Raw genomic sequence first — 12339 nt, 5'->3', positions numbered from 1 at the left:
ATGGTCCAACGTTATTCCTATTAGTACCGTAGTCACACACGTACATACGCACACACACAAATCCAAGATCAGAAAATATTTTTCTCTAAATTTCTTATGTCTCTCTCTCTCTCTCTCTTTTCACCTGAGAACAGCACCTACAGTTTCCATTAAAAAAAAAAAAAGTCGAATCTCACCAGCTGCTGGTATTTCAGGTTTTTCAAGGGATTGTCTAAGATATAACACTGTCCTAACTTAAGAAGGAACAGGAAAAAGAAAAGGAAAGAAATGCACTGGGTCAACACTTCAGTACAAATTTGGCACTTGCTCAAAGATGTAGTGTGGTGTGCAATAGATAAAGTCCTCTAAAGAAAATAATTGCTTATTTTGTGATGGATAGCAAGGAAGTTAAAAACAGGCTCTTTTTCCCTCTTCCCCCCCGCCCCCATGCACAGACTTCCATCTTTAAAGTATAGAGATGGAAAAGGTGGAGAGAAGTAAAGAGAAATTCATCTTTTTTTCTGTCAGGTGCATTACAAAAAAAAAAAAGAAAAAAAAGGAAAAGAAACAGGAAAGGAAGGAAAGAAAAAGAAAAGGAAAACCCCCAGAAAACCCCCAAAACAAAACAAAACTTATTTCTTTTTAAAAATTGTAGCACAAAACAACAAAACACATTCACAAGCCACTTGTTGGCACTGTGTACCTGAGTGAGAATTTCTAGAACATTGTAGAACAAACAGCCATAAAGTTTATTTAAAAAAAAAAGTTGACGGGTAAGACTTCAGTGCTTGGATGTAGCAGCTGAATTACTGGCATTATTTTACCCATAGCTTATTTCAATCTCTTGTTGTTGATATTGTTGTTTGCTTGTTGTCGTTGTTGTTTATTCCTTTCCAAGCCTTTTGAGGCTGAGGTCTATTAGTCAGCTGATGTCCCAACTATTTAAGACTAACAGTTAAAGTAACAGTCAGTGTATGAGAAAGTTAATGTGCTTGGCCACTGGTAAGGATGAACCAGCTAGGGCTTCTTTAAGTCCTAAGGTCACAACAATCTTTTGACCCTTATCAGTTGGCTTGTCCTGCGATATGGTTTTCACTGTCACTCCCATAATCTACATCGGGATCATCCTCTTCCTCATCGTACTCATCATAAATTTCTCCATTGATGTCCTCAGCCTGTATCTCCTCTTTGATGTGTGGCTCCTCTCCTTTCACACCGTAAGTGCTCTGGATGACAGGCATCCCAGGCTCTGGGCTGCTAGACACGCTTGAGTGCTCCGAGGGCAGGTGAGGGGAGGGCATTCCGGCCATGGCGATGGCTCCCGGGTACACGACACCAGCAGTAGCGATGGGGATCTGTGCTTGTTGCCTGTCGGAGAGAGATTCCCCAGGAGAGATCATGGTGAGTGAAGAGTTAGCTGCAGGCGTTGGTATATAATTAATCTGCTCAGTTTGTCCAACTTTGAGGCAGTGATTTTCACCTTATTGCTCAACATTTTAAGAATTGCATCCTACTCTGTTTCTACTGACTTATTTCCATATAGTGCTTTATAGATTACAAGACATAGGTGTTACCCATTGGATTCTTAAAATAATTCTGTTTTGTTACTATTCTATTTTATGAAAAAATTGAGGTACAGAAACATTAAGCAAAAGAACCCGAGTCCTCGACTCCAAGTTCATTTTTTCCATCATTACAGCGTGCAGAAACATTTTAAAAAAGAATTATAATTCAATTTTAATGGGAAAATCCTAAAGTATTAGAGCTCTGAATAAAAAAACCTTACTGCCCAGAACTCACCAGAACTGAACCATATCACACTCCACCTAGTCCCACTCCACCTAGTCCCTGACACAGTTTTAGGTGGGGGTAGGCAACAGGGCCAGTCTTATGGGTGGAGAGTCTCTGAAACTGCAGGAGCTGAAGGGCTTAGAAGGATCCTATGCTTGTCTTGAAGGTCTGTTGTCACAGTCTTGAAATTCTTAATAACTTTTTAACAGGTACCCTGTATTTTCATTGTGCACTGGGATCCACGAATTATGTAGCTGGTCCTCGCGGGGTGGGAGAGGGTGGTTAATAAGTGGTGTTCACTCATGTACTTTTTCATTCATTGATATGTTCACATGCTCACTATTTCCCCAATAAGCACTGGGTTTCATTCTCAGCTTTGAGAAGAACCATGCACTGGCACCTAAACCACAGATGCTCGGATAGAGCAGGATAAGCCTTTCAAGGGAATGGAGGGGGTGGGGCCGGCTGGAAAAGGTTTTTTCTACGGTAACCTCTGACCTTGTTCATAACAGTATTTACTCTTAAAAGCACTTGGGATCTTACTAACTTTTGTTCCAAATATGAGCAACTTTATTCTGTGTTTTTGAGAAAATTCTGCAGAAGTGATGTGGTTGCAGGCAGCACATCCTGGGGTGGTGAACGGCATTGCTGTAGCAAGCAGGCCGAACATCCTGAGAGAGCTGCACTCCTAATGCAGAAGGGAACTTTCCCATTCGCACCTGGATGTGCCCTAAATAGAGTCCTTACTTTGCGTGCTCTACAAACGCCACACATGTGCCTTGATAGCCCAGAAACCCCTCTGTATTCAGAAACTAATGTTTCTTGCTTTTGAAATCATTTTTATATTGTATTGTCTCAACTAAATTGTTAGCTGGGGTGGCATTTATCTCTGTGAAGTCTTGGAAGTAATGAAAGCCAACGAGGAAAAGAGCCAGTAATACTTCTAAGTTTTTAATAGCAAACTTCAACATAATTTACTTTCAGATATTGGATTTTCAGCCCTGCCATAACCAAAGCGCTCATGAGAGCTGTTGCTCTAGGAGTTAGGACTGAAGAATGTATTCTTTTCCAGGGTCGTGTGTGGGAGAGTTTAGTCTCCGAAAACATACTGTGTTCAGGTTCTTTTTTCAAAATTCTCCTTTGCCAACTAAACAAATATGTTTCACATCTCATTAAGTGTAACAGGAGTGTTCCCTAGAAAAGCATGACTGAAAGGCCCATACCCAACATTGAAGTACTGCCGCATTTCCTGCCGCCTGTTCCGCATGATTGCCTTGTATTCACCGATGCGCAGCTTTTTGCCGTCCACGAGGCAGGTGCGCTTCGGCCTGGGCTTGTATTTGTAGTCAGGGTACTTCTCCAGGTGCTGCTTGCTGAGACGGGCCTGCTCCTCGTAATATGGCTGTTTCTCTAGGTTTGTCATAGCTTTCCAGCGAGACCCTGTGAGAAAAAGAAGGTGAGGATTCCAATTTGCGCAGCTGTTAAGGATCCTAAAATGATATACCCGAGAACAAGAAAATCTAAAGTAAAAAGCCTGGCTCAAACCCAGAAATACGTAACGATGTTTTTGATTCACAAGCTTTGACTTAAGAGGTGAAACTCCACAAGGACGGAGGTGTTAGCTGTTCTGTCCTCAAAGAAACTGTGCACTCAAAGGTACAAAAACTGGGCAGTATATATATTTTTTCTGGCATGAATTAACAACTTAGCCAAACTTGTCTGGTAGGTACTTAAAAGCTCACAGATAATTTAAAGGGTATATCTTTCATTTCGATATTAGACCATGTTATAATTCAAGTGTGAACTGAAAAGCTCATTTTGCAACAACTCATTGCATGTTTTGAATCTGAGATTAATTATCTAGTTTTTTGGATTTTTATGTGGGGGTGCATTACTTGCTACAAAGGTTTCTAATGTTTATTGCATATAATTCTCATTCTCCCAAAATGCTGAATTATATTTCCATGAATAATTATAGTTTAAAAATTCATTTCATTCAAATTTTAATCATAAAATATTATATCAACAAATATGCACTGTTTAACTACTATGTGCTAGGTACTGTGCTAGAATTTCACATAAAATTTCTCCGTTTTACCTTGCACCACAATCCTGTAAGTTAGACAGCATTTATACCTATTTCCGTAAGTTGAGAAAATTGAAATTCAAAGAGACGAAGTAACTTACCCAAGGTCACACAACTATTAAATCGCAGATTTGTGACTCTAAATCAGGTTTGATGGAATTGAAAGAGTGCTGCAATGTGTGTCTTTACATGCCTATACCCGCATGCTCTCTGTGGTCTAGCGGAGGTCAGAACTTCATTAACAGGTATGTAAGACTTTTTTCTTAATGAAACACTGTCAATAATATGTATTGTCACTCTCTGTGATATAGTATGCATTAATAATGTTAACCCAAATGGGTTTTCCTCTTTTTACTTTTAATTGTGGTTTGGATTCAACTAGGATTGCCAAAAAGCAACTATTAAAGCTTAATTACAAATGATTTATGCTAATTCTCAATATAGATGTGATTTGAAGCTTAGATCCTATCAGTATGCCCATGTGTAGTACTAAAGAAGTTGTAGTAATAATGTATATTTTTTATTGAGCATGTGAAAAATAATCTATTTGCAGATGGAGTGTATTTATCTGCAAGAACTCAGTTCAACCATACCCCAATGCAAAAGATCCAAATAGCTGAAACGAGGCAGTCCCTATCAAATATGTCCTGGCACTGATGCTTTTACCTGCCTTCCAGAGTCATCTAAGCAAGATCTTAAAAGCTTTCCAGTGGGTTCACTACTCAGACATAACTCTGTATCTCAAATGCAAATAGCTCCTGATGAACAGTTCTTACAGAGAATTGCTCAATAAGGACTGTTACATTTATTAAAGGAATACCGTGGAAGGGACAATATCTCTTTCCTTAGAATTGTTTCCTATTGGAACAGATGTTGCCTGGGTGGGTATATCCACACAGCTGTTACAGAGATTTATGAACAGATTTTCTTTTATCTAGACAGCCAATATGATTTTATTCTATTTACAAGAGAAACCCTGGTTACAGTTCAAATAATAGAATTTCTTTTTTTATTCCTTTATCAAACTTGTGTTTAATTAGCAGTATCCAACACTGTCAATTGTGGGTACAGTATCAAATTCCTTATCACGCAACATTATTTTCTAGAAGTACTTGAAAACCATTATGTTATTTTCACAGATATATACACAGATAAAGCTATAATGTTATTGAACTAGATCAACTCTTTTTGTGGAGGTTCTTACATGTATGTATATGTATAGTATACTAGAATTTTAGACCTCATGTCATGGAGTAAAAAAGTGAGCTAACCAAAAATAATTGGCTGAATAATTATGGGAATACACTGAAAAGTGGATCAAGAATGGTTGACTTAAAATTCACTAGTTACCTTTATCACCGCATAGAACAAAAAGATTAGTATTCTTATTTCAAACAGAAATGGCCACTGATACTTCCTTAAGTTTAAATACTGTTTGAGTTCAAAAAGAATATGTTTCTCTAAGGAATGGAAATTTTATTTTTTTAAGATTTTACTTATTTGTTTTTAGAGAGAGGGGAAGGGAGGTAGAAAGAGAGGGAGAGAAACATCAATATGTGTTTGCCCCTCACACTCACTTTACTGGGCACCTGGCTTGCAACCCAGGCATGTGCCCTGACTGGGGATCAAACCAGCAACCCTTTGGTTTGCAGGCTGGCACTCAATCCACTGAACCACACCAGGCAGGGCTAAGGAATGGAAATGTTTATGCCTCCTAGTAACCTGTCTTAGTATGTGAAAACTCTTAATTTTTTCCACTGTGTGGCTGGTGCTGTTTTAATTACTGGATATGCAGTGGTGAAATGGTGTGGTTCTTCTTGCAGCAAGGAAGAAATATATTAAACAGATGATACATTTATTATTTAATTATAACAGAGGAAAGCACAAGGAGCAATAAGAACATATGGTGAGGAGGTGGAGCCAATCTTCTGGAGGGGAGGAAGGCTCTGCTGCAGAAATGAATCTTCTTGATATGAGAGAGGGAAGAGCATCCTATGGACGAAGCATGGAACGGTCAGGGCCTTGCAGGAGGAAGGAGGATTAGGGGAATTTATGGAAGGTTGGGAACAGCTAAAATGCAGAGAAAAAAATGGAGATATACAGGTAAATTTATATCCATCTATAATAAAAGATGAATAAATTTTCTGAATCTAACATGACCTAGAATGACAAAATATTTGGACAATTAGTAACATAATTTCTCTGGAATTATCACTGAATCCTAAGATACATTTTAAAATATGGCCATATCATAGTTACTAGTCCCTTAAAAATTAAGAATTCAGATAGCTTAACAATTTTCTGAGTACTGGTATTTTCCCTCCTTGGTTAAATTTATTCATATATATCTTTGATAAAATTGCAAATGGGATTGTTTTTGTAGTTTTACTTTTTGATAGTTCATTATCGGTGTAATAAAAAAAATAGCTTAAGCACTGACTGGGGTAAAATAGCACACTTTTCCATTTTATGACAAAGCAGAAAAGTGTTTCAGTTTGGTGACAAATGCAGTTTTATTCTTTAATAATAACTTCTGAAAAGGGTTAACCAAATGGCAAGGCAGGTTTTGGTTTCAATGGCTTTGCAAGTACAACCACCGCATGAAGCTGCAATGTAAATCCCTGAAATCCACGAGATGAGAATGGCAGGAAAGCATTTCGTATATTTCCAAAAGTATGAAAACATCCACCTCATTTGGGTGTGGCTGGTTGCTTATCCTGGACCCCATAGGGAGACTAAGTTCCCTGTTTTGGCAGAAGACTGGCTTTTTACAACTAAAAATAGGGAAGGGCATTTGGGTGTTCCTTCCAATGATGAGAGGAAGATTCAATCAAAAATACTGGGTGTTCGAAAGAAAGGAAAAAGTGGCCTTGAAAGTGCTTTTTCTCCTTTCTAAATGGAGCAACACAATAAAAATGAAGAGTTTGAGCTGAGCAACGTTGTCATCTCCATGGGGTCTGTAATGAATTTGCACATTTTACTCCAACTACTGTATATCTAATCAGAAAAAGATGTCCCCCATTCCCTGATCTAGTGCCAAACAGTAAAAGGTGATTCCTTATGTTAACAATTTCAGCAGAATGGCTTATTAAAACCAGATTTTAGGGTATTATAAAATGCTTAGAAGCCCTTTAAAATGTCAACTAGGATCCCCAGAGACTATGTAAAATGTCAACCCAGCTCAAGCGCCTGTTTTAAGCAGAATGAATTAGCGGCATGCTGTCGGAGGCTGTTATCCAAAACAATCGGTAAAAAGGACAACATCAAGCTTTCTTTGTACTTTTATATGAAATGGCCATTCAGAATAATCTCGTGGTTATTGAAAGATCACTTATTTATTTGAAGCTATGACTAAATATTGAGGTCCCAAACACTTCAGTGTTTTCTTTTTCCTGCTATATCTTTATTAATTCAATTTTGTTGAGAAGTCTGAAATTAGGCAGCTCTTTCTCACATGTAGTCTATTATTATAATATAATAATATGGTTATTGTAATATTCTTAATTTTGAACCAGAAACGGGTTTTCTTAGCAAGTCATCTCTTTCCAATAAAGTATTTTGCTAAATTTTCCTAATATTTCAAATCATCAAAACTGAGAATTCTCTTATACTCAGGATGAAGTTTTCCTGAGTATAAGTGATTATCCCCTTTTTATTATTCAGACAGATCAGCTTAGTGACATTAAGATAATTTAAACAATTGTAGTGTTCAGTTGGTTTTACTTTTACAGTTGGGATTTTATTGTGTTGGCCAAAAGTTTGTTTGGTTTTTTCCATAAGATGTCTCTAGTAGTGCTTAGTTGTTTTTAACTTCATTCGAGACAATTTTGTTAGATTGTATTGTGACAGCTGTCATATCAGCGTGCGTTTAAAAAAAAATACTTATCAAAATTGGTGAATTTTTGTGTAGTCATTTTAATATTGAAAATGGAAGAAAATAAGCAGCATTTTTGGCATATTATGCTTTATTATTTCAAGAAAGGTAAAAATGCAACTGAAATGCAAAAAGAAAGATTTGTATAGTGTATGGAGAAGGTGCTGTGACTGATCGAATGTGTCAAGAGTGGTTTGCAAAGTTTTGTGCTGGAGATTTCTCACTGAATGATGCTCCACAGTCAGGTAGACCAGCTGAAGTTGATAGTGATCAAATCAAGACATTAATTGAGAACAATCAACATTATATCATGCAGGGGAAAGCCGATATACTCAAAATATCCAAATTAATAAAGTTATTGGTGAAAATGAAAAATGTATTTTTTTATTTTATGGAAACAATGAAATGGGCCTTTTGGCCAATCCAAGAATTTGAAAATGACTGATAAAATATGAATTGTAGTTACATAAAGCATTTTATTCATTTCTACAGCTTTTCTAAGTGAAACAGGTATGATTTTTTTAAAAAAATGAATAAGTCCATATGGAAGGTAGAAAATCATCATAAAGTGAAAAAATAGATCAGAGATGGTAAGAGGTACAAAACAAATGTGCATTTCCTTTCAATCAGTTCCATTTTTCATTATATATGGATATATGCTTTTATACTTAAGTATTCACATTTTCTAGTTACAACTAAAGCTTCGTATCCTTTTTAAAATACCATTCATTAAAAAATCTCAAAATTATTTCAGATGAAAACTGAGAAACAAGTTTAAGTGGTTAGCATTTTTTGTTTGTTTTGGTCTCTTTACAAATGCTTTCTGTGGACAGTTTGGCATCTCATACCATTGTTGAAAATACGCGATCATAAAAACACATATATATGTTTAGTAGCTACTTTTAGTGAACAGTTTCTTAATGTAAAGACTCAAGAGGGACACTATATTAACTACATGTAATTCCAAGTATGTATGGATTTTAATGAAGTTTTCATAAGTTAGACAAATTTTGTTACTTATCTGTGAAAGCTAAAATTTGTTGATAGAGTTAGGTGTTCCTATTCTATTTTTATTGTTTAGCTTTTAGAAGGCAGAGAATAAATAATCAAAATTTGCTTAGGTAGTCCAGAACTCGGCCATCACACTATGTGAAGATGAAGGTGATGATGATGTCAGTCATGATGGTGATGATGTACAAAAGAAATGGAATCTTTCCTTCCTCTTCTCCGGGACTTAAATTGTTCAATAATAGGTCTCTACAGTCAGTACGCTCTGCTCTCACCCATCTTTCCTGTGTGCCTCAGAGTCAATGTATGTAGGGTAAATATGAACTGCATTATCTGCTCAGCTGGCAGCTGCAATGGTAGTATGGAAATGCACCCTTTATATCTTGTGTCATGACATTGTAAACTAACTTTTAGGTCTAGTCCTAGAGCAAACATCATCTCCACCCCACATCTTACTCACACCACATGATGAATTCCACAGTTGAAAAAGGAAAAGATAAATATGGTCAGTACCAATACTGAGTGGCTCATATGAAACAAACTTTTACCCTTTAAGGGGAAGGGTTTGGGGAACTGCGTGAAAAAAGTGAAGGGATTAGAAGTACAAATTGATAGTTATAAAATAGTCACAGGGATGTAAAATACAGCATAGGGAATATAGTCCCTAATATTGTATTGTACTACAAAAATTAATATAATGACACACAACTATATAAATTAGCTGTAGTAATTGGGCACACTTCCCAATGAACATGGACTGTTTCACCATCAGAAGAAAAGGTTCTAATGATGGTACTTATTTTTATATATGTAGATAGCATGCGCTGGCTGGCTTCCAAACAGTATCTTTCAACAAGTGTAGAAAACAGAACTGTACATTTAATCCATATATCACTTAAACTTTAATACTTTTCTTACCCAATATCTTGCTGATGTTGGAGTTGTGCATGTCAGGAAAGGCTTGAAGGATTTTTCTTCGTTCATCTTTAGCCCACACCATGAAGGCATTCATTGGACGCTTTATGTGGGGTTCATTGCTACCACGCCCCCTGGATTCTCTATAAATTCTTGATTCTGAGACTCCAGCACTTCCTAAAAACAGGAATTAGTGTTAAAACTTTTGACATTGCTAGTCTTTTTATTACTGCCTTTTAGTCTATTAAAATATCTAAAAATAAAAAGTACATGTGATAATGGCTCTTCCAGTTCTTAAGACAGATGCTTGCTTATGAAGTTTTTGTGATAAGACTTGTGGTGGCAAATGTTGCATTTGTATTTTTAATCCATTTATAATATACTGTATTTCCTTTTCTTACAATGGTGGATTATTCCACCATTTACTTTTCAGAGCACAAAAGAAGCTTGAATATGTGATCTTTGATGGAAAGAGAAGAATTGGATTAGATCAATAGATGTGAGGTACTGTAGACATATTAAATAGGGGAAGAAGTTCACAAAATTGTGAAATGCTAATATGCTCTACAATGGATGAGTACAGGTTAGTAGGATCTGTGCTACCTAGGGACTATCAGAACATAAAGTACTCATGCCCTTTTCCTCTCTTTGAGGTTATAAAATTAAAACATCGCTTGATCAAATTTGGAGGTTAAAATGCAATATCTCCTGTAACGTGTCTGGCTTTTCTTTGAAATTATGTGCTAATAACAAGTGCATGAAATATGCTGATGCAGAATGATAGTCTGCTTCCCAAGAGATATTTAAAATAGGAAAATGGGAAAATAAATAGTTACATTACCCTGGTTTCTTAAAAAGTCAACAGCCACATTTAAGATAAAAAAATAATATATTCATTTCCCTTAATTTTGCCCCTAATGTTTAAGTTATTCAGAGGCCCACTGAAAGTTACATTCCAATCAACAAGACTCATGATAAGAAAACACAACCAAGAGTCATAGTGGAAACTCACGGAGCTGCAGTCACTCCTATGGGCTTTTATGTGATTTTGTAGAATAGCGTCAGCAGATTAAAAAGCTTCTACGAGTACTTAAGTCTAGGGGAGAGGGGAGAGAGAGGGGGCAAGGAGCAGAACACATGAAACTCTGACACTAAGCTTTCCTGGGTTATCATTATAAAAGATGGAAGAGAGGTGTAACGATAGCATAAAATTTTTAAAATAATTAGGAAGTTTTAGAGCATGTATTACTAATAGAAGCATTGTTTTTACTCTTTCACATTCTTCTTCTTCTCTTTTATTAATTTGAAGGAATAGGGATCAATGAAAATTGCCCATGTTTGAAGACCTCTATAGAAGCAAACCAAAACACACAACGTATCTGTTGGTGGGGTTTCTAATTATTTCTCTTTCCTTATATGCTCTTTGGTCTCATGAAGATTGGGAAATATTTTGCATATAAGCATGGCTGAATTTAACCAACAACAGTAACAAAATTCTGATGTTTTAATGCTGATTACCATGCATATATTTTATCACGCTAATACAACTTAAAATTTATGAGATGTGTTATACCAGTAATTGTCTTTTTACTGACAAAAATGAGTGCTAATATATGGTAACATCTTTCTAAAATGGGTTTGTAACTAGCAAATGATCATTTGCACATCTGCCTTTTCTTGTTCTTACACCTTACAGCAAGATAAGTGATAAAATGAATGTCACATGGCTTCATCAAAGCTAAACAAGCTCTTTGCATGTACTTAGGCCAGGTTTATCTTATCCAAGCAAAGTAGAAAATAGAAGGCAATGTTTGGACATAATAAGCCAGAAAAACACAGTCTTTTATTGGCTACCCAGTTGACTAAAATTCAGTTTTGACAGAATTATCTGGTTAAATGCTCGTTTTGCTAGTCCCTCGGCCAGGGCAGGACTGGACTTAAAAGCAGAATTGGCCCAAGGCACAAGCTGGCGTTTGTGCGTTTTGGGAGATTCAAGGGTACTACTCTGCCCTAAAGAATGGTTTGCCCCAGTGCAGGCTTTTCTGTCTGCAGGCAACTTCCACTGCAATAGTAACAAATTGGAGGACAATGCTCTGACAATGCTCTTACAAGGCATTTATGTCACCTGACACTGGAGAGGCATTTCCAGTTGGGTTTCGTGTACTTTTTTCTTTTTCCCTCTTTGTTGTGCTATTCAAATTAGAGTATCAGTTTACTTAATTGTCACTGTGGATGTTTAGAATGTTCAGAGATGCAGACAACAGAAGTCTCAAGGCACATGAGGAAGGTAAGAGACTGGTAGCTGGAGTTCTAGCTGGGTTAAAGAAGGGGTAGGCAGGACACCTCACCATATGGTAGATAGTATAAGAGGGAAAGATTTAAAAATGCAGGAAACCATACTAAACATGTCCTCTGAGCCATGTGTTCTGGTTGGGGTTTGACAAATGAAAACTGGAAAATGAGCCAATAGATACAAACTTCTGAAAAGGTTGTTTCAGGTACAAGGAATAGAGAAGCGAGGGACAGGGTAGATGGTGACTGCGAATATTTGCTTTGGAATCATTTCATTTGAATCCAAGACCTGCCTCTGGCACATACAGCCCTCTAACCTTGGGAAAAATGATCAGAATTCCTAAGGACCAATTTCTTTATCTGTGATATTGTTTATCTCACAGGTTATGCTAGG

At 36.7% G+C, this 12339-nt stretch overlaps 1 protein-coding gene across 2 annotated transcripts in view; it reads right to left on the bottom strand.

Annotated features, from left to right (window-relative positions):
* Positions 1 to 414: 414 nt before the first annotated feature.
* The window catches only part of SOX5 (SRY-box transcription factor 5), a 370984-nt gene continuing 359059 nt past the window's right edge, over positions 415 to 12339 (bottom strand). For both annotated transcript variants that reach the window (XM_054591329.1, XM_054591330.1), the window contains 3 exons: positions 9657 to 9830; positions 2994 to 3210; positions 415 to 1347 (listed from right to left, as the gene is read on the bottom strand). In XM_054591329.1, coding sequence (XP_054447304.1) covers positions 1044 to 1347; positions 2994 to 3210; positions 9657 to 9830 — 695 coding nt within the window. In that variant the 3' untranslated portion in view covers positions 415 to 1043. The remainder of the gene's footprint in view (positions 1348 to 2993; positions 3211 to 9656; positions 9831 to 12339) is intronic.

This window comes from Pteronotus mesoamericanus, unplaced genomic scaffold (assembly GCF_021234165.1).
Source record: "Pteronotus mesoamericanus isolate MK-2021 breed Mesoamerican mustached bat unplaced genomic scaffold, CSHL_Meso_final scaffold_21, whole genome shotgun sequence".
Lineage (NCBI taxonomy): Eukaryota > Metazoa > Chordata > Mammalia > Chiroptera > Mormoopidae > Pteronotus > Pteronotus mesoamericanus.
Note: the sequence above shows the minus strand (reverse complement) of the source record. Positions and strands in the feature narration are given on the sequence as shown.